The 22,414-nt window shown below is 38.3% G+C and overlaps 2 protein-coding genes and 1 pseudogene across 6 annotated transcripts; all 3 read left to right on the top strand.

The window, feature by feature from the left end:
• The first annotated feature begins 6,152 nt into the window (after nucleotides 1-6,152).
• LOC103865200 lies at nucleotides 6,153-12,825 on the top strand (annotated as a pseudogene). The gene is made up of 3 exons (XR_004457585.1): nucleotides 6,153-8,291; nucleotides 8,541-9,342; nucleotides 9,594-12,825. The product of XR_004457585.1 is annotated as a transcription factor MYB101-like (transcript).
• Nucleotides 12,826-12,880: 55 nt separating this feature from the next.
• On the top strand, nucleotides 12,881-21,928 carry LOC103865199 (protein RRP6-like 3). 4 transcript variants are annotated; one of them, XM_018658693.2, is made up of 11 exons: nucleotides 12,881-13,358; nucleotides 13,448-13,692; nucleotides 13,762-13,860; nucleotides 14,007-14,177; nucleotides 14,277-14,397; nucleotides 14,590-14,777; nucleotides 14,845-15,849; nucleotides 15,928-16,036; nucleotides 16,145-16,460; nucleotides 16,541-16,600; nucleotides 16,872-21,928. In XM_018658693.2, the coding sequence occupies exons 1-11, from the start codon at nucleotides 13,124-13,126 to the stop codon at nucleotides 16,882-16,884; spliced, it is 2,562 nt and encodes an 853-aa protein (XP_018514209.2). In that variant the 5' UTR covers nucleotides 12,881-13,123; the 3' UTR covers nucleotides 16,885-21,928. The 4 variants fall into 4 exon arrangements, with proteins under 4 accessions (XP_018514209.2, XP_033146270.1, XP_018514208.2 ...); XM_018658692.2 differs by having other exon boundaries at nucleotides 12,883-13,358; nucleotides 14,593-14,777; nucleotides 15,928-16,075; XM_009142994.3 differs by having other exon boundaries at nucleotides 12,883-13,358; nucleotides 15,928-16,075.
• LOC103865413 (F-box protein DOR) lies at nucleotides 20,609-21,760 on the top strand. Its single transcript, XM_009143204.3, has one exon. The coding sequence runs from the start codon at nucleotides 20,609-20,611 to the stop codon at nucleotides 21,758-21,760; it is 1,152 nt and encodes a 383-aa protein (XP_009141452.3).
• Nucleotides 21,929-22,414: the final 486 nt, after the last annotated feature.

Here is a 22,414-nt window from a genome sequence, read left to right as displayed (position 1 = left end):
CGATTGTAGTTTCAGCTGGAATCATCGCCAACGTGATCTTTGCTTACGTTATAATTTTTGTCCAAGTGTTATCAGTTGGTTTGCCTGTGATGGGTTGCTTGCTGGTGACGTAATCATAGCTGTTGACGGCACTAATCTCTCTAAGACAGGCCCTGACGCCGTCTCTAAGGTTGTTGACGTTGTTAAAAGAAACCCTAAGAGTGATGTCTTGTTTAGAATCGAAAGATGGAATCAAGATTTCGATATTAGGGTTACACCGGATAAGAACTTTGATGGGACAGGGTATTAGCATACAGAAAGTATATATTACTACCCGTTAGTATCTCGTTGATTACTCTGTCATAACTCTCGTATATCTCTCTTTCCAATCTTGTATATCCTCTGTACATATAAACAGAGCTCCTATACTCAATAGAATTATTCAGTTCTTCACAAGTCAATATGGTATCAGAGCCCTTTAGGGCTTAGCCTAATTTTTCCTTTTTCTTCTTCTCACTTCTTTTTCCTCGCCGTCTTCCATCTCTCAAACTATCTTCTCTATTATTCTGAAATCAAAACAAAACTATGGCTTCTGAAACTACTGCTGAGAGAATTTCTGTTTTTGATACTCTAAATCCTCAAGCTACTCTTCTCTCAGTCAATATGTCTAGTGTGACAAAGCTCACACATCAAAATTACCTTATGTGGGGAAGACAAGTACGTGCCTTGCTTGAAGGTCATGAACTACAACAGTTCATCGATGGATCTGATGATACAGCGCCTCCTGCGACAATTTCTGTGAATGGTGTTGCCTCTCCAAATCCAGACTACGCTCCATGGAGACGTCAAGACCGGCTGCTGTATAGTGCTCTCATTGGTGCTATATCCTTGCCACTTCAGACTCTTGTTTCAACGGCTAATACAACACAACAAGTTTGGGAGACACTTGCTGAAACCTTTGGAAACCCTACTCGTGGTCACATCCGCCAGCTGAAGAATCAGATCAATAAATGCTCCAAAGGTACTAAGACGATCAGCGAGTATATGCGTGACATCAAGTCTAAAGCTGATGAGCTTGCACTCCTTGGCAAACCTATGGATCCTGATGATCTCACCGAAAACATTTTGGGAGGTCTTGGTGAAGAGTACAAGCCGGAAATTGATGCAGTCAATGGGCGTGACAAACCTATCTCCTTCAATGAGCTCTATGAAAGGTTGCTTAATCGAGAGGCAATGATCTTGTGCACAGAATCTCCAGCCGTTACTCCTATTGTTGCACATGCTGCTGATAGCCGTTCCCGCTACAACAACAACAATCGCTCCAATCATCATCAACAGAACCGGTCTCCTCATCAGGCTTCGTACAATAACAACAGTCAACACAACAATCGGTTCTCTAAACCTTATCTTGGTCGCTGTCAAGCTTGTGGCACACAAGGACACAGTGCGAAATATTGTCCAGAATATCGCATAGTCAAAGGCAGTGGGTCTGCTCAACAATGGCAACAACAAACACCACACTCGGCTCCTCAAACATGGCAGCAACAATCACCACATCAGTACTGGCAGCCTCGTGCAAATGCAGCCATGATGTCAGACTCATCGACTTGGCTTCTGGACTCAGGAGCATCACATCACATGACATCTGACTTGGCCAATCTCTCGATGCATACTCCTTATCATGGTGGTGATGATGTTCTCTTGGGCGATGGATCTGCGTTGCAGATTTCACACTCTGGTTCTAGTTCTCTTCCCTCTTATACTAAACCATTTTTCATTAATAATATCTTGTGTGTTCCTTCTTTAGACAAGAATCTTATTTCAGTTTTTCAGTTATGTAAAGCTAACAATGCTGCTGTTATTTTTACTCCAACTTACTTCCAGGTGAGAGACATCAAAACAGGGGTTCTTCGAGTGGAAGGAACACCTAAACATGGCACTTATGAGTGGCCGAAATCACTTAGTTCATCACCTCCTTCTCTGGCTTTTGCTTCTCTAGTGAAAACTACTCTTAGTGATTGGCATTCTCGCTTAGGTCATCCGGCTTTACCAATTCTTCAAAAAGTTATTTCTAAATTTCAATTACCTGTTGTTTCTGATGTTCTGCTAGTTAAACCTTGTTCTGCTTGCTCAATTAATAAAATGCATAAGTTACCATTCTCATCCTCTACTTTAAAATCTTCACATCCTTTAGATATAGTTTTCTCTGATGTTTGGACTTCTCCAATTTACTCAGTTGATGGCTTCAAATATTATGTACTCTTTGTAGATCATTATACTAGATATATATGGCTTTATCCTTTGAAACATAAATCTCAGGTCAAAGAAGTATTCACAAAGTTCAAAAGTTTAGTTGAAAATCGATTTCAACATAAACTTAGAACACTATACTCGGATAATGGGGGTGAATATGTTGGTCTTGCTGCATTTCTTTCTTCTCATGGCATTTCCCATATGACAAGTCCTCCTCATACACCTGAGCATAATGGTCTTGCTGAGCGCCGTCATCGACATATAGTTGAAACGGGTCTTGCTCTCATGTCACATGCTTCAATGCCTAAAGGGTACTGGTCCTATGCTTTTGTTACTGCAGTTTATCTTATCAATAGAATGCCTACTCAGAACTTAGAATTTCAAACACCTTTTGAGAAGTTACATGGTCATTCTCCAAACTTTCAAAAACTTAGAATTTTTGGTTGCTTGTGTTTTCCATGGCTTCGACCTTATGCTTCTCATAAACTAGATGATAGATCTAAACCCTGTGTTTTCTTAGGGTATTCTCTAACACAAAGTGCATATCTGTGCTTAGATAGAGCAACAAATCGAATTTATTCTTCTCGCCATGTTATTTTTCATGAATCAGTCTTTCCTTTTAGCACTTCATCTCCTGTGATTGCAGCGGTTGATAGTGATGTTGAGTTACCATCTTGCTCTAACGCTCCTGTCTCTGTTGTTAGTCCGATTTCTAACCTGCAGGTACCAACTCCGACTGCAGGACCAGCTCCACCCGTTCTGCCAGATACAACTCCAAGTGAACCTGTGCCAACAATGCCTACGCAACCTCTTAATGAAAATAGGGAATCCCCGCCGCAACCAGAAGCCGTCCCTACTGTCTCTCCGCTTCCCCCAGCTCCAACAAGGGCCAGCACAAGACCACGCAAACCAGTTCAAAAATTGAATCTCAATACACAAGTGGACACTCCTCCGACAACAATTCCTCGCTCAGTCGCAGAAGCTCTCAAATCACCATACTGGCGTAAAGCCATGAGTGAAGAGATGGAGTCTCAACTTAAAGAACGAACATGGGATCTTACTGATGCTACTAATGTTGCTAATGTTGTTGGTTGCAGATGGGTCTTCACAATAAAAAGAAAACCAGATGGTTCCATTGATAGATACAAGGCTCGATTGGTTGCCAAGGGCTTTACACAACGACCGGGCATAGATTATCATGATACCTTCAGCCCAGTTGTTAAACCAGCAACGATCAGGATCGTTCTCAGTACTGCAACAACCCGAAACTGGCCATTACGCCAACTTGACGTTAACACGGCTTTCCTTCAAGGTCACCTTGAAGAAGAGGTCTTCATGTCCCAGCCTCCAGGGTTTGTTGATAAAGATAACCCCAAAGCGGTGTGTAAGCTTCGTAAAGCAATCTATGGACTCAAACAAGCCCCTAGGGCATGGTATAATGAGCTTCGCACCTTCCTGCTTCAGTCCGGGTTCAACAATTCTCTTGCTGATGCGTCTCTTTTTGTCTACAACAAGAATGGTGTCTACCTCTATATGTTGGTATATGTAGACGATATAATCATAACAGGGAGTAGTCCTCCACACATCGATCGTTTTATCACCTCCCTCTCTCAACGTTTTTCTATTAAAGATTTGGGTCCTTTATCTTACTTTCTTGGAATAGAAGTTCAACGATCTTCTAATGGTTTGCATTTGTCTCAAAACAGGTACATCACTGATCTACTCCAACGAATGCAAATGTTAACTACCAACTCTGTCTCCACTCCGATGTGTCCGAACACTACTCTTTCACTTGCCTCTGGCATGGTCATGGATGATCCTACCAGATATCGAATGGCTGTAGGAAGCTTGCAATATCTATCGCTCACCAGACCGGACATCTCCTTTGCAGTCAACAAACTATCCCAGTATATGCATCAGCCAACTACAGAACATTGGACAGCCGTAAAAAGGGTTCTCAGATATCTCTCTGGAACCAGATCACACGGGATCACCTTCTCCAGCAGAAACAACCCGACATTACATGCTTTCACCGACGCTGATTGGGCTGGAAATAGGGATGACTATACATCGACAGGAGCTTACATTGTCTATCTTGGAAGTCATCCAGTTGCGTGGTCGTCGAAGAAGCAAACGGGAGTGGCGCGATCATCAACCGAGGCTGAGTATCGATCAGTTGCCTCCACTGCAGCAGAACTTTGTTGGATCACATCTCTACTGCATGAGCTTGGCATTCCTGTGTCGCAGACTCCTGCTATTTATTGTGATAATATGGGAGCCACGTACTTAGCTGCCAACCCAGTGTTTCACTCTCGTATGAAACATCTTGCGCTCGATTATCATTTTGTACGACATCAGGTTCAGACTGGCATGGTTCGGGTCTCACACGTTTCTACTCATGACCAGCTTGCTGATGCTCTTACCAAACCTCTCTCCAGACCGCGGTTTGAAGGCCTATGCATCAAGATTGGACTCTCCTCCGGTGGTCCATCTTGAGGGGGTGTATTAGCATATAGAAAGTATATATTACTACCCGTTAGTATCTCGTTGATTACTCTGTCATAACTCTCGTATATCTCTCTTTCCAATCTTGTATATCCTCTGTACATATAAACAGAGCTCCTATACTCAATAGAATTATTCAGTTCTTCACAAGTCAATACAGGGAATATCGGTGTTCAGTTGTCTCCAAATGTAAGAATCACTAAGGTGAGACCGAGGAACATACCTGAAACGTTTAGGTTCGCGGGGAAGGAGTTCATGGAGCTGTATTCTAATGTCTTGGACGGTCTGAAGCAAACTTTCTTTAACTTCTCTCACACGGCAAGTCAAGTATCAGGTCCTGTGGCGATCATTGCAGTGGAGAAGTGGCGAGATCAAACATCGACGGGCTTTACCAGTTTGCAGCGTTGCTGAATGTCAACCTCTCCGTGATCATTCTCTTGCCGTTGCCTGCTCCTGACGGTGGGACATTGGCGTTGATAGTGTTGGAAGCGGTTAGAAAAGGGAGGAAGCTTCCTGTAGAGGTGGAACAAGGGATCATGTTATCAGGGATCATGCTTGTGGTATTCATTGGATTGTTTCTCATCGTCAAAGACACACTTAGCCTTGATTTTATTAGAGAAAGGTTGTAGTTATGTCTATTTTGCCACAGTAAGTGTGTTTTGATAGTAATGTCTTTAGTATGAAGATAGTTGAGAGTTTAGACAAAATACAATTTCGTTTCCAATACAAACGAAATATCTCTACTATGTTATCGACCAATAAAAGATGTTACTTCTACATGTGTTTTAGATGGATAGTGGAATTATCATTATTGGTGCCTTAGTGGATTAATAGGAGGTTATTAGCTTACAGTTAGTTATAATTCTTGGTAAGAGGCAGATGGTAAGTTAAAACTTGAAAATAGATACTTGTATCTCAAGTTATAGTGTAAAGTGTAATTTTACAGTTCATATAGCAAACCAATTAATTATTTAGAGATTTTGTTCCTTCTCTCTATGGACCTTTTTTTTTTGTTAAAAGAGTTTTCATCTCTCTCTCCCTCCCTCTGTCTCGAACTGTTTCCCACTTCTGCATTTCTCTTGAGCTTGAGACTTTGCTAAGAAGATAAAACATTAGGTTCTGACAAAGAATATTAAAGCCCAATGAAGTATATATAATAGTCGAGATAATGACATATTCATGCTTCCATGTAACTCAAAACGATGTGTCTAAAGCTATAAATTGCGCGCACACATATTTTAACTCAATTATTTAAAAAATTACATATCCATATTCTTAAGTTGTAGTCAATATATCCCTTTGAAGAAGTCAAATGATGAGTTGTGTTGAGTCAATTACCACATATATCATATAAAACATTTGTCACTGAATCATCTACCATTTGAGCTGCCATCATTAATACATTATTAAAAAACCTTAATTACATGAGTAGAATAACATAAGAAATGATTTGATAATTGTTTTTAATTTAGAAATACATAATTTATGAAGTTTCGCTAAAATATAATGATGTTTTCCAATGAATTTTATTTATCGCAAAAAAAAAAAATTATAGTTGGAAATTTTATCAGAAATAATGTATGTTATTCGTTTTAGGTGGCAATAATGTTAATTATTTAGGAATAGTGTTTTTGTTAAAATAAATTATTTATATATAAAAGACACGTTCCACAAGTTTCACGTGTTAGTCACTTTATACAAGATTTTGCCAGCTAAAATATACAATAATCACTTTATTTCTAAATAAAATTTTTTTAATGAATCAATGCTAATCAGTTTTTCATAACAAAAAATAAGTTGTGTAACTCGTGAAATATGTTTATACGACAAAAAAAATTACCAATAATTTATTTAAATTATTTATTAGCTTTTTCTTATCTTTGTTAATAGCTATATTAATTGCTTCTAACTTACTTTTAAACATCTCTCTGTCACCACTAAAGAATCTTTGAAGAGGAGTGTTCAAAACTTCAAATACAATTTGACACTTTGGGGCATTTTCTCTAAAAAGGAAGTATTTGCTTGTAAGACACAAACTCCTGTGATAAAAAATGTGCCCATATGAAAAGTGATCATGCCAACGTAATTTTGCATGAAATATCGCACAAAATCACCTTTGATTCATATTTCTTTCTCTGTCCTAAATAAAAATGTAATAATCTATAAATCATTACATTATTTATTTTGGCGTTTGAAAAAGAATTTAAACAAAGCCAGAAGAAAGATAGAAAATGCGTAGGGGAAAAGAAAATGAATAAGAGTAGTAGTGCAAGAGAAAAACGCGTCTTTGAAGAGAACGTCCCATTCCATTAGGCATGCAATGCGCGGCCGTGAAAGAAGCTCACTCCTCTCCTTTATTTATTTATACATAAATCTCAATTTAATTAATGTTTTTTTAGAACAATCAACTTAATTAATGTTTATAGCTTGGTCATACACTCATACTTAATTCGAGTGTTTGCCTATGTTTCATAAAAAATATAAATGGGTCTAACAAGTCATTTTCCATTAGATTCTCTGTTAACATCAAACGCTTTGACTAAGTACCACGGAATACTGCATTGAGAACGACTTATAAACATACAAATAAAGAATAAAAGAGTTGAAATACATTGTAAAATATGAATTTAAGGCACTAAAAAGCGTTTTGTTCATATGTGTATACATATATATATATATATATTTTTTGAAAATCATATAGGATTTTTCAGTATTAAATTGAAAAATCCATATCGGATTCGAATCTAAATAAAATTATAAATTTCTAAATCTATTAAGATACATACACAAACAACATCTCTAAAAGTTGATAGATTTTTCTTAAAAAGAAAACATGTGGACTTCTCATAGTTATCACAATATCTCTAATTGGTCTAAATACATACAATTATATTTTCTTTCTCTCAACGCCTGTAATTTCTTGAATCCTCTGTCTTCTCTTGTGGAAAAGAGAAGATCAAAGAGATAGAAAGAGACAAAAGAACGCATTAATGTTTACATAAAGCACGTAATGACAACAAATTATTACGTAATAATTAATATAAAATTTAATCACTTCCAAATATATACACCAAACACCCCCAGAAAGACAATTCACCCTTTCTTTCTTTCTTTATATATCTAATTTTCATAACACATAAAAATACTTATATATACAAATATACACACTTACAAACATCGTATACATCAAGTAATAGAGAGAACAAGTCCTCTTTTTCCTCCTTGATCGGAGAGTTCCCGTCTTCCTTCCGAATATGGACGGTGGTGGAGAGACGTCGACGGCGGCGAAGGAGGCGAGAGGGCTGAAGAAAGGTCCATGGACGACGACAGAGGATGCGATCTTGACGGAGTACGTGAGGAAACGCGGTGAAGGTAACTGGAACGCGGTGCAGAAGAACTCAGGCTTGCTCCGGTGTGGGAAAAGCTGCCGTCTACGGTGGGCGAACCATCTCCGGCCAAATCTAAGGAAAGGATCCTTTACTCCTGATGAAGAGAAGATCATCATCGAGCTTCACGCTAAGTTGGGTAACAAATGGGCTCGTATGGCTTCTCAGGTTTATTTTCTCATAAACAATGTTTTTTCATTTAAAAAATCACTTATTATTCTCCTTATTTGTTACTTCAATTCTAGAATTAAAGAGCTTTAAATTTTTATATGCAATTAAAATTTTCCAGTTAAACACATAAATTGCATGTTTCAGTGTGTTTTGAATCTACCGTCTCTTTGGTTTGGCATGATTAATCTTGCATCTCTTCTATTGCTTTTTATCCTTTTAGTTGTAAAGTTTTTTTTTATATTGTAGTTACCTGGAAGAACTGACAACGAGATCAAAAACTATTGGAACACGAGGATGAAGAGAAGACAACGAGCTGGTTTGCCTTTATACCCTCACGAGATTCAGCATCTAGGGATTGGTAATGATGATGAGTTTGAGATTAGATGCTTTCAGTTCCCAAACCAAGACCATCCTAATCACCAAAATATGATTCAATACACTAATTCCTCTAATACGTCACCATCCTCGTCTTCATCATCTTCTCAACCTCCAAAAGAGCTGTGTTTAGATCCCTTAATCTCTACTAATCCCGGCCTTAACCAGATCCCCAATATGTTCTCTCCTTACAACAATAGCTTTGAGAATGACAATAAACAGTTTGGTTTCTCTCTTACTTTTTCCTCATCCTCATCATCGAATGAGTTATGTAATCCCGACCAACTTCTTGAACTCATGTCAGAGAATTTGGACACAAACGTTGCCAGTAAGAAAGACATTGACGTTTTGAGTCTTATGGGAGATCATGAGACGATACCGAGTTATTTCTCTTTAGGACTAGACACTACCGTCCTAGAGCTTCCTTCAAACCAAACACCGTGCACTTCTAATATTATGCATGACAATAATGTCCATCTTGATTCACCTGCGGGGAACAGTGGATTACTTGACGCCCTCTTGGAGGAGTCTCGAGCCTTGTCTCGTGGCGGAATCTTCAAGGACGCTAGGGTTTCTTCGAGTGGTCTATGTGAGTTTCAAGACAAGAGAGTGAAGATGGATTTTGAGAATCGGTTGATAGATCATCTAAGCTCTTCTCATCAATCATCATTTGGTAAGAAGTGTTATATGAATTCAAACCATTTGAACTTATACATTATTTTTTGCTATAACCATTAATTTATATTTAATAGAAGGCCTAATAGACATGATTTGATCCAAAAAAGAGCCTAGTAGATGTGTTTAATCAAAGTAAAACCGAATCTAGTTTGGATCTTCGGTAATATCGAATACATATTTGATTTTTACTAATCATGTATTTCATGTTAATCTGTGTTTAATACATATTAATCTTAAAATGAACAGAATCAAACTCTAATCTTTACGAGAAACACAATGAGGCAACGATGTTGAAGGCAACAGTGGATGATGATGACGACGACATGTTGAAGAGCCTTCTCAACAGTTTCCCTTCAACCACACCGTTACCTGATTGGTACCTGACGAGAGAGATCCTAATTAAAGGAGGCCTCACCGAGCGGAATATTGATAGGACACCATCAAGGTAATAACAGGGTGGAGCCACACAAGCCACCACCTTCTTCCAATGTAGATCCTGTGGCCTCCTTAGAGTCATCCTACTGGAGAAACATACCTAGAATCTGCTAGTATGAAGCCTCCCCATGAGAAGAATTATTTATTTAGTATTGGAAAGAAGAAACAAAAAGAGCTATTGTGAGCTTAATTATCTCTGGTTGTGATAAATCTTCTTTATGTTGTTTATTCAGTTTGGGATGTGCTAAGAACTTTATGTTAACATGTTTTCAAAAGACCAAAAAAAAGCAAATGACAAATTCAAATGAAATGAGCTCAGGCTTTTTTTTAGAAAATTTATGTCATACTGAATCTATTATATACAAGGATGGCACACACAAATCAAGTTTGTAGCTGAACTAGATTTGTTTACAAGAACAATAATTACACCACCATGTGGTGACTAAATAACACACATGCGTGATATAAAATATTAAAAAGTTTATCATCTCACAGCAATTAACATTAGTGGGTTATTCCATAATCTTGATGTACTAGAGAAAACAAAGATTTCATGTCAAACATTTAACAATGGTTCTACTGATAAACCCACTACTACATGTTGAAGATCTCCGGGACGGTTGACGCCAGTTGATTAGCTTATATGTAATTTGATTTTCACTAAGGAGAAGAATTATTACACACGTTAGAGAGTTGAATATGAGTATGAAATCAGGGAGTAATGTGATTGGGTAGCGACTAGCGAGACGCCTAGCGAGTTGCACCACTGCCATCGGCTTATGTCATTTGCAAATTATTCCACACACTTCCAAGAAATAATCTCCTTAAATTTCGGCACTCCAAGAAAGAACAATAAAATGAAGATAAACAATAATAATATATGCAAGTAGTCGGTGTATATTTTCCTAGTTACCTTCACCTTATCTGAGTTCTGACATCACACTGCAGTTCTTAGATCAGAAGTCTCTTTTAATGATCTACATTTCAATTTACTTTATTTCTTTTATATGTCACTCCAGATAACCTTAAAGAAAAGGAAATCAAACATGACCTCAAAATATACTTCTTTTTTTTCTTATGTTTCTCAAAATCAGATAGTACCATGAGAGAAACTAGTACTGGTACTTTAAAAGCTAAAAAGAACAGTCTTATAAAGATTAGCATCAATATGCAAGTATTGATTCTAGATTCTGGTCTGGTCTGATTCTGACTCTATGACATTGCTGGTCTTTTTTTTTTTTTCCTGGTCTTATAAGCCTATTTAAAAAAAAAATGTTTATTAGTTCTTGAAGACTCGGCCAAACCTGCCAATAAATACATTATACCATTCACGACCATTGACAAAGTCATAAATCTAAAGTTGAGTGGAAAAAATATCATATTATAGAGTACACAATGAAATCACGGTTGCTCATCAACAAACAACACATCACTAAAACTATACACATAGCTTAAGATGAAAAAAAATTAAAAAATAAGATACAACAAATGTGGAAAATAAACCAAAAATTAAGAAACAACAAACGATACATCCATATTCTTTAATTGTATCTCTCCTGATGTTTAATGTTGACTAATTAATGCTACTTAAGTATCATTTGGTAACTGAAGGAAATAACTTTTTCTCTCTCCTTGCGACAAACGCTCTCAACTCTTCTTGCTACAAACGCCGTGCGCCATCGTGTTGCTCCGGTCCGGCAAGCTTGCTGGTGCCGGAGGCCCTTTCTCCTCTCCTCTTTGCTCTTCTCCCTTGTCTCTTCCATGGTTTCCTTGCTCAGATCTGTGAGTGGGTCAAAGGTGGTCATCGGCGTTCCGGTCTAGATCTTGGTGCACGGAGGCCAGATCCGGTGGTTATCTTACTTGCTTGGAGTGATGGCGAAGTCTGGGAGCGGCGAGGTGGTGAAGAGTCGGCTTTTAGGGTTTGTGACGGCGGAGCGAGTTTTTCAGATCTACGGACTGCCGCTCTTCTCCTCCGTCTGAGTTTGCGGAAATGTGTCGGAGGTCTCTCTTCTCCTGTTGTTCAGAGTTGCGGTCGTGGTGGCTGTCTCTGTTTCTCCAGCAAGTTGGGTCGGTGTTTGCGGTTTGTTCTTGGCCTCGGTCCTTGGCGTCTTGGAGAGGTTCATCTTCCGTTTCCGGCCAGGAAAGTCACTATTGGTCTCATCCTTCCAATGGTAGCGCCACCAGAGAGTGGTAGGTTTCGCGTGTCTCCTCCTTCTCATCCGGTTTCAAGCGTGTGGACTGTGGGCTGGTGCTGTCTCTTGACGTCGTCTATGGCGTTGTTGACAGTCCCTTTCATGTCGACGCTTTCCTTGCTCTGCTCTGGCACTGTTCTTGCTCGTGCTTGGATCCCAATCTCTCTCTGATTTATTCTCTCGGAGGCCTTCGCGTGATTCAGGTCGCTTGAGAAGCTGTGGAACCGAGTCCCGGTTCTCGGTCTCGGCGTTTGGCAAGTTCTCTTCGTCGCTTGCGGTGGTCAGCAGGTTCCGGAGAAACTTGAAGGCTTCAGACGTTACGCCATGATTTCACAGTGCTGCGGCTTCTTCCTTGACTAGCTGCAGTAGTTATGGCTTTTTCTACAGCTTATAGGTTTTGATTTGAGCTCTTTGCAAGGACGCCTATATCTCGGCCCGTCTTGTCCTTGTTTGTGTCGAGTCGGGGTGCTCGTACACGTTAAGATCGGTGCTTTGAATGTTCAAGGATTTCGCTGGGTTCGTGTCTTAGAGTGTCGTCGGTTTTCGCTGGGTTCGTGCTGAGGATAAGTGTCGTCAGTCTCTGCTGGGTTCGTGCTGAGAGTATGCTTCGGTCTTGCTCAAAGCGTCGTCGGGAGACTAGGGTTCGTACTTTGAAGCGTCGTCGGAAAACTAGGGTTCGTGTTCTATGGCGTCGTCGGATTTCCTAGCCGTATTCACGGTTGTAGATCATGTTTTTAGCATTAAGACTTGTAGTTTTAATCCTAATGGTTGTCCTTTAAGATTTTTTCACTTTTTTTGGATCTTAAAGAACTTGTGTCCTTTCATTTTCATTAATGAACATTTACAGTTTAGCAAAAAAAATATCATTTGGTTCGGGAACTCATATACTATAAATTTTCATACTATGAACCTTTTTGGGCCAACCAAACCAAATGTATAGGTCCAGTAACAGGCCTGTTTAGTTTATAACTAAAGACACGTGTCAAAATATTACGGGCTTATGACTTAAACACGTGTCAAGATCTCCATGGGTCTCTGTCGCCGTTGACAACAAAGTGCTTAAGGTAACCTAACACGGAGGTGGCGGCAAGATTTGGTCTGAAAAAACACCAACGAACACTTTTGATTCGAGATTCGAAGATACTCATAATGGTGGTCAACGAAAAGGTCAAACTCGCAATCACCGTAGCCTCTCTTGTGGCGGCGACGATTCTACTCGCGGCGGAGTATCGGCGGCGGAGGAGGAGGAAACAGACATCTTCTCCGAGCTCGTGTTATCTCCATTCCGACATGAAGCCGCAGTTCGGCTTCAAACGCGTCCTTGCGGACAACTCTTACTCTGGATTCAAACACTTGAAGAAGAAGAAGCTCGAGGATGGAGGAGGTGGTTTTAACATCTCATAAAGACAAGATTTTTAAAAGTTTATTATTTACATGTCTGATTGTGTAGTTTTGGTTTTGTTACCAATGCAGAGAAGCCTTCAAACTCTCATCCGTACGAAAGTGAGATCACTGTGTTGTTAGAGAGTCCTCGTCTTGATGAGTTTGAGTTCTTGAGGGGAGAGTATTCACTGGAGATGAGTGGTTCATACGTGTGGGTTGAGACTGAGTCTGAGTTGAAGAAGCTTGCGGAAACATTGGCGAAAGAGAAAGTTTTTGCGGTTGATACAGAGCAGCATAGTTTGAGATCGTTTCTTGGTTTCACTGCTTTGATTCAGGTAATTGTTAAAATCTTGTTCTTTGTACTTTTGATTTTTGGTATAAACTTTTTTTTTTGAAACTTGCAGATTTCTACGCAAGAGGAGGATTTTTTGGTGGATACTATTGCGTTACATGATGTGATGAGTATACTTCGTCCTGTTTTTTCCAATCCTGATATTTGTAAGGTAATTATATAGAGAGGTTCATTGTTAGAATCTATTCGCTTTGATTGTTTCAGATTCTTATAAAACGCTTCATATGTTTCTTAATAATTTTTATGTAAGATTTTATATCCTTATTTGAATATTAATCTAAAATTGTGCTTTTTAAGGTGTTTCATGGAGCCGACAACGATGTTATCTGGCTTCAAAGAGACTTCCACATATATGTTGTTAATATGTTTGATACTGCCAAGGCATGTGAGGTGTTGGCAAAGCCTCAAAGGTCACTGGCATATTTACTTGAGTCAGTTTGTGGAGTGTCTACTAACAAATTGCTGCAAGTGAGTCCTTAAACATTAATGAATATATATTTTGTTTTTTTTCTTATTCCACAATCTATTGGTATCTATGCTAAGCTTAGATCATATTCTTCAATGAAGCGTGAAGACTGGAGACAGCGTCCTCTGTCAGAAGAGATGGTGCGTTATGCCAGAACAGATGCACACTATCTACTCTACATTGCCGATAGTATGACTGCTGAGCTCAAACAACTAGGCATTGGTAAGCATCTTTACTAACCACCAACATATTTGTATATGATAATAGTGTCAACTATAGTTTAGGAACATATTGAGCTTAGTAACATAGTGCTAACTCGGAGATCGTGTCAACTATAATTTATGAAGAACAATTATTTTTAAAGGACTATTGTTTTATTGTTGGAAAGAAAGTTCTAAAATATTATTGCATCAGAAGATTCATCTAGCACCGATGACAAATTCAGTTTTCTTCTCGAGGCTAGTAGACGCTCAAACATGATCTGTTTACAACTCTACACTAAAGAGACCGAAGATTTTCCCGGGAATGCAGCTGCTTCCTCGTTAATTTATCGTCATTTAAACGGCCATGAAGACAACTCTTCCATCTCCTTGGATCCAAAGGTATCCATTCCCCTCATTACCACTATGTTTAATCCAATTAGACACCATGTTGATGCCCTCCTTTCAGTTCCAGGAGCTTGTAAGAGAACTTTGCGCATGGAGAGACTTAATGGCACGGATTCACGATGAAAGCACACGGTATGTCTTGTCTGACCAAGCCGTCATCGCTCTTGCTTCTAACCAGCCAACTACACCTGAGCAAATACATGATTCTATATCTCAAGCTGACTCGGCTTCAGAGTCGGCTGTTATAACTAGTCATCTGGATGACGTTCATCAACTGACTCAACACAAGTTAGGCAAGCTTGACGTTATCTTACCACTAGTCCTCGACAAATGCTTGGGAACAGAAGGAACATGCCCCATCTCCGTCTTCAACTACTCGCTCTTGATCAACTTCAACACAAAGCTAACCACAAACCGCTCTACCCCCAAGAGACGCAATAACCTCAAGAGGTTCACACGGAAGACATCAAGAGACCTCTTCGTCAAGAAATTCTCCTGCAAGGCTCCTGTTTACCACAACTGCAGAATCTACGCCAACGACGGGCGGTTACTATGCTACTGCGATAGAAGAAAGCTAGAATGGTACATGAGCCGTGGTCTTGCCAAACTAGTTGAAGAAGATCCCCTCGCGATAATGCTTCTGTTCGAACCAAAGGGGCGTCCTGAAGACGAAGGGAATGATTTTTACATCCAGAGCAAGAAGAACATTTGCGTTGGGTGTGGCGAAGGGGATCACTATCTTCGTTACAGGATAATACCTTCTTGCTATAGAGTTCATTTCCCTGAGCATTTGAAGAGTCACAGGTCTCATGATATAGTTCTGCTTTGTGTGGATTGTCATGAGGTCGCGCACGCTGCTGCCGAGAGGTATAAGAAAGAAGTGGCTAAGGAGTTTGGGATCCCTCTCTTTGTTCGTAGAGTGCTTGATTCGGTGGAGTGTGAATCATCAGCAGGTGGTGACAGTGAAGATGCAGGTGTGTCTCCGTTGCATCTTAGAACAGCTGCGATGGCGCTGTTGAGGCATGGGAATAGGATGCCATCTAGTCGCCGTGAGGAGTTGTTGCAGGTATAATAGTAATAATGGGATTATTATCTTAATATTTAACTAAATATTTCTAATAGTCATTTCAAACAATCTGTATAGACTGTGAAGATGTATTACGGTGGAAGAGAGATATCTGAAGAAGATTTGGAAAAGGCTTTGCTTATTGGGATGAGTCCTCACGAGAGAAGAAAACTCGAAAGGAAGAAAGGTGTCACTGTCTCTGTCAAACAAGAAAACAGTAACAATGGTAGTGATATCATATGATACATACTGGTCAAGGGCAATGCATAATGATATAATTGTTGTACTGCCACAGGTTCGGTAGAAGAACATAGTGAGGAAGCTCCTCCTGGAGGTGATATGAATGGAGAGAGTAGCGTGGTTGGTGATGATAGTGGAGGAGATGGAGCTCCGGAGCTGAATGATACTCAATGTAATGGAAACATATTGCACCAGCAGAACTCGAAGCTCTCTTTGTTGGGACATGGACCGCACGGGAAACAGGTTGTAGAGTATCTTTTGAAGGAGTATGGAGAGGATGGTGTTCGAGATTTCTGTCAGAGATGGAGGAAAGTGTTTGTTGATGCTCTTCATCCTCGCCATTTGCCTGGTGGGTGGGATGTTACTCACAGGTAGCCGCTATACTTAAAACCACATTTGCCATTATTAACTTGAGAGATTCTTACAAGAATTTGGTTTGTTTTGTTGCCAGTGGACGAAGAGACTTTGGCGAGTTCAGCGTTTATAATCCAACAAAGAAAGTCTCCACCGGGTAACTCAACTTTGTATCTTTGTCTGTTTTTTTGCTACATATCTGTTTTGACAATTTTGTCATCAACTAGGAAACGAGTCCATTCAGTTGCTTGTTGTATTCTTTTGTATACCTCTATATACTTTGTTTTTAGTTAACAATCTGATATTTTGAGACTATTAGCATGATCTTGCCTTGCCAATCAGTAAGAAATGACGAGCTCGTCGGTTTTGAAACCGAGGCTCAAGAATCAAAACATACATTTACCACAGTCGAAGCTGTTTCTGTGCAGAAATGAGCTCTAAAAAGTCTGGTGCATGGAAGATTAAAAGTTAAGTTGGAGTTCTCGGTAGCAGCCTAAGAATCTTGTGTCAAACACTGAGAACTGTGATCAATGCCGTTGCAGATAATTTTTTTTAATTAAAATGGCACCCATGTGAACTGTGTTCTGATCAATGCCGTTACATATTAAGGCTATAGTTTTTTTAATGCATTTTTAACATAAGTCAAAACAAGTTCTAAAGTAAAGTAGCTGCATTAAAAACAAAGGTATGATGGAATAGGCTTTGTGGAAAGCATGTACACATTTATCCGAAATTAAAGAATCCAGCTAAACTGAACTGAAAAGTAAGTTCAGTTCAATTTTGGATCCTATTAATTATCCGATCGAATCTTATATCTCTAAAACCAAAATAGTAAAATCAAACGGGAACAAATCAAAAACCGAATAAGTATCCGAATTTCGATGTTACACATAAATATTAATTATATAATTTTCAAATAAATAAATATTTTAAAAATTCTTTTTATAAACCAAATTATTCAAAAGAAAACAATCACCCGAATACATTTCATCAAAAATCCTTTTATGTAATATTTTTTTATGTAAACTCATGTAAGCCAAAATCCCTTGAACACTATATTAATTGAAGAACATTACAACATTGTTTTGTAGCCACGTGTCACCATGAGAATGAAATTTAGAATTCTTAAATAAATAGGTTGGTCCATATTATACTTTTTATTAAACTAACTACTAAATTGATAAATAGTGTACAAAAAAATATTCTCGCATTTTCTTTAAATAAACGCCACAGAATTGCCTTATATAGTTAATGCATATATGACAATTAATGATTATGAATAATAAATATTTGATAATAGTTTTTGTATTTTAGCTCTTTTTTATTTAATTTTATATTATTGAAATATTTTAAACAATCATATTGACCATATAATTAAAAACAATTTCTTATATGTTATATTTTGAGTTTTTAAAACAGCTATAAATTAATAAAAACGTTAAATGTCTCACACTAAAATTTTGTGATCAATGATTTAACTTTTTTGTAATAAAAAAATACAAATGATCATAAATCGTATGAATATGAAGTCTCATTTACTAGACATTCGTATTATATATTATTATAGTTTAAAATTAAACTATATAACATAGAAAAATACTTAAATATGATAATTTCTAAAGTTTTATTGAAAATGTATTGAAACCTTGATATTTTAATTTTGAAATTTGCATTCAAAAAATTGCACATTAGAATTTTTTGTTTATCACATGAGTATGAATTTTCAATAATAAATATTTATATTAAAATATACTATATATATATGTCTATGTCATTGAAATTTAGTTATATAACATATAAAATAAATAAAATGAATATTTTGATTTATCTACTAAAAAATATCGTAAATAAACAAGATGTATTGTTTTGATTTATGTGTTTAATCTAATTTATTTATATACATAATACTTAAATGAATATAAATAAATAATAATAGATAAAAAAATTTATATATAACATTCATTCCGCGCAATTGCGCGGGTCTTAAGCTAGTTGATAAATTAATTTAAATCTCCATCTATTTTTACAGCTCAATTGCCATAATTATCTTAAAAGCATTTTTTTTTTTGAGAATTTTCACAAATTTAAGTGTTTTATTATATATAAAATTATATTATATATGAAAATGTTATTTTATACATAAATTATTGTATTGTATGTGTATATCTTCTTGAGTACTTTTCAATTTTTTTTGGCTTTATCAATAACTTGCTAAGCTCGAGTAAACCGGAGGTGTGAAAAAAAAGAAGAAGAGAGTTTGCATTATATTTGTAACGATGAATCATAAAATTAAAAAAAAAAGTTTAAAGTCCAATATACCCTTAAGAAATGAAATTTATATGCTTTATCGATACATGCCCAATTAATGTGGGCTTTAGCATGCATAATACGAAAACGGAGAGATTAATTTCCCAAAAAAAAGGAACTCTTTTGGCCCAATAAAAAGTAATACCAACTCTTCGGAATCTACTCAATTGTCTCTTCCTCCAATAAAAAGTAATACGAAATTCTTTGGAAACATACACCAAGTGCATGCAGAATGTGAAATTAATATCTTCTTCCATTTCTCTAATTATTAACCTTTACTTTAACCAATCATGCAGACACACTCCATTTTCTCGTGTTGTATAAGAACAGAGATAAACTACACTTCTCACTCTCAGATAATCATTACTCAAGTGTCTCCGCCATGAAGCCGCAGCGGCAGAACGTCCGGGAGGGTGGTCTAACCATTTCTCTACGCGTAATGCGATCGATGATCAAACTTCATCAAAATTCATTGCTGCTTCCTGATGATCTCATTTTAGAGATATTCTCAAGATTGCCCTCGAAGTTCATAGCGAGATGCCGTTGCTTATCCAAGCTATGGGCGTCAACGCTTCGAGATCAAGGTTTCACAGAGTTATTCTTGAACAGATCTTGCGCTCGCCCTCAGCCTCTATTCACCTTCCAAAATGACAGTGATGTTGAATTTTTCTCTTCCGGATTTTGAGATTGAGGCGACGAGAAAAAGACAACCTTACTGTCATCTTGGAAGGTGAATAGAAGTTGAGGGCAAGCGCAAGATCTGATCAAGAACAACTCTGTGAAACCTTGACCTCGAAGCGTTTACGCCCATAGCTTGGATAAGCAACGGCATCTCGCTATGAACTTCGAGGGCAATCTTGAGAATATCTCTAAAATGAGATCATCAGGAAGCAGCAATGAATTTTGATGAAGTTTGGTCATCGATCGCATTACGCGTAGAGAAATGGTTAGACCACCCTCCCGGACGTTCTGCCGCTGCGGCTTCATGGCGGAGACACTTGAGTAATGATTATCTGAGACTGAGAATTGAAGTTTATTTCTGTTCTTATACAACACGAGAAAACGGAGTGTGTCTGCATGATTGGTTAAAGTAAAGGTTAATAATTAGAGAAATGGAAGAAGATATTAATTTCACTTTCTGCATGCAATGCTTAGTGTATGTTTCCAAAGAATTTTTTTTTTAACACTGAAAGTTTCATTCATCATTAAGGGAAAAACCCAATCAAGGACGAAGCCTCAACCAAAGTACGTGGAGTACAGGCTCGGGGACAAAATGAGACCCTAAAAGCCAAAAATAAAAATAAAATCAACTACCAATAGGTAGTATTACAGCAACGTACTTTGTGTATGTTTAGTGTATGTTTCCAAAGAATTTCGTGTTGTATTTTCTTGGAGGAAGTGACAGTTGAGTAGATTCCGAAGAGTTGGTATTACTTTTTATTGGATCACGAGAGTTCGTTTTGTTTTGGAAATTAAACTCTCCGTTTTCGTATTATTATGCATGCTAAAGCCAACATTAATTGGGCATGTATTATAATTGTTATAATTTGGATTTGTTATATTAACCGAAGTCAAAACAAGTTGTAGAAGTAAAGCGGCTGCATAAAAGAAAACACGAAGAGTTCGTGCATGGGCTTTAACGTGCATAATCTCTAATTCTTGATTTTCTTTCTTTAAAGACTTTCAAAACCAATACGAACTCTCCCTCCAAGAAATAAACACACAAAGAGTTCGATACGAACTCAAGTCTTTCCAGAACGATAACGAACTCTACTCAAGAGTCTCCGCCATGCAACCACCGCGGCAGAACGTCTCGAAGGGCGGCGAACTAACCAATTATCGAGGCGTTACACGATCGATGACCAGACGTCATCGGAACTCATTGCCGGTACCTGACGACCTCGCTATGGAGATATTCTCGAGGCTGCCGCCGAAGGCGGTGGCGAGATGTCGTTGCGCATGCAAGCTCTGGTCCTCCATGCTTCGCCGTCAAGATTTCACAGAGCTTTTCTTGACCAAATCTTGCGCTCGCCCTCAGCTCCTTTTCGCCAGGGAAGATCGCAGCGTCAGTAAGTATATCTTCATCTCGTCACCTCAGCCTGAAAATCCCCAAGAGAACTCGTACGTTGTAGCCGCCAATCATCTTGCGCGTTTCCCACGTTCCAATGGATTCTATGGTTGTACTTGTACCAGTGGCTTCTTCTGTTATGGAGATGACCGGAACCTTAAGGGGCTGCAAAGACCAGTGCATGTTCCGGTGATATGTAACCCCAGCACGGGACAGTCCTTGACCATGCCCAGATTAATCTCGAAAAAGAGGTATGGAGTGCAAAGCTATCTTGGATATGAGCCGATAGAGAAAGAACTCAAGTTATTGTCGATGAACAACTCGCTTGTAAGTGATGAGTGGATCTCTGTGGAGCACCAAGTTCTGACATTAGGAACCAAGAAACTGTCATGGAGGTTGGTCGAGTGTTGCATCCCACATCGTTCTTCAAGTAAGTGGATATGCATCAGTGGTGTTCTTTACTACGCAGCTACTGCAGCTGGATCTTCCGAGAATTCTATGGTCGTTTGTTTTGATTTGAGGTCCGAGAAGTTCAGCTCTGTCAAGTTCGGTAAAGCAATGCCTGATTCAACGACTCTGGTAAACTACGATGGGAAACTAGGTTTGCTTATGTCTGGAGATTCTCATGATGTTAGTGGAGCAAGAACAAGTTTTGAGCTGTGGGTTGTACGAGACGCTGCAAAGCACGAGTGGTTCAATCACATATACGTATTACCACCTTCCTGGGAGGATGTGGTTTCAGAGACCATGTACATTGCTGGAATGATTGGTACAAATGAAATCGTCTTCTCCCCGAGCTACCAAAGAGTGCCTTACTATGTCATCTACTTCAACGTGGAGAGAAAGACCATCACAAAAGTTGGAATCCAAGGACTAGAAGCGTTTCATGGTGGGAGTTTCCACACCTATCTTAACTACGTTCAGAATGTGAAGCTTCTTTAAGCATTTTATAAGTGAGAGACAAGTGTAGTTTTCATTTTGTGTGTTTCGTTTTCTTCTAGCATCTTAGTTTGAAAAGGTCCACCTGTTGTGGATGATATAGGTAATCTTCTTGTTACAGACTCTTTACAAATGTATATACTAATCCAAAACAGAGAGTTTAGAATGTGATCTTTGAATGTAATGATCGAGAGTAAGAGTTTCAACTTTCTAGATCCATGAAATTAGCAGAATGTTATTATTTTGTTTAAGATCTCACTTAACCTAGCCAGAAAATGATGTTTGTCCAGACCCTTGTAGACGATATGATAAATCACAAGGTGTACGTCTAATTTTTGTGCCGTTTTTGGATTTGTATCGAGTAGAATCTTGAGTTCATGGTGATTCAATTATTAAGAAGCTTGATCCAAACCGAGATGTTTATTCCTGTTATCTATCTCTTCCAAGTAAACGCTTAAAGCACCAAGTCGAATAAGACTGGGAACTCGTGTATATATATATTCAGTTATAAACTTATAAAGGGTAGATTAGCTACACTCACGCCAACGTAGATATATAAAAATCCCCCCGGCCCGCTATGGAAGAATGTAGTTGCAGTCTTGCAGAGGCCAAGTTATACTTTATCGGAGTGGCTGGTACCAATGAAAATTATGTTGT

The sequence above is a fragment of the Brassica rapa genome, chromosome A04, assembly GCF_000309985.2.
Source record: "Brassica rapa cultivar Chiifu-401-42 chromosome A04, CAAS_Brap_v3.01, whole genome shotgun sequence".
Lineage (NCBI taxonomy): Eukaryota > Viridiplantae > Streptophyta > Magnoliopsida > Brassicales > Brassicaceae > Brassica > Brassica rapa.
The sequence above is the reverse complement of the archived record's forward strand: the minus strand, read 5'-3'. Positions and strand labels throughout refer to the sequence as shown.

Coding starts and splice junctions, on each gene's coding strand:
- LOC103865413 (XM_009143204.3), top strand. CDS start 20,609: ATGACCAGACGTCATCGGAACTCATTGCCGGTACCTGACGACCTCGCT.
- LOC103865199 (XM_009142994.3), top strand. CDS start 13,124: ATGGTGGTCAACGAAAAGGTCAAACTCGCAATCACCGTAGCCTCTCTT. Junction 13,359..13,447: donor GAAGCTCGAGGATGGAGGAG/GTGGTTTTAACA, acceptor TTACCAATGCAG/AGAAGCCTTCAAACTCTCAT. Junction 13,693..13,761: donor GTTTCACTGCTTTGATTCAG/GTAATTGTTAAA, acceptor TGAAACTTGCAG/ATTTCTACGCAAGAGGAGGA.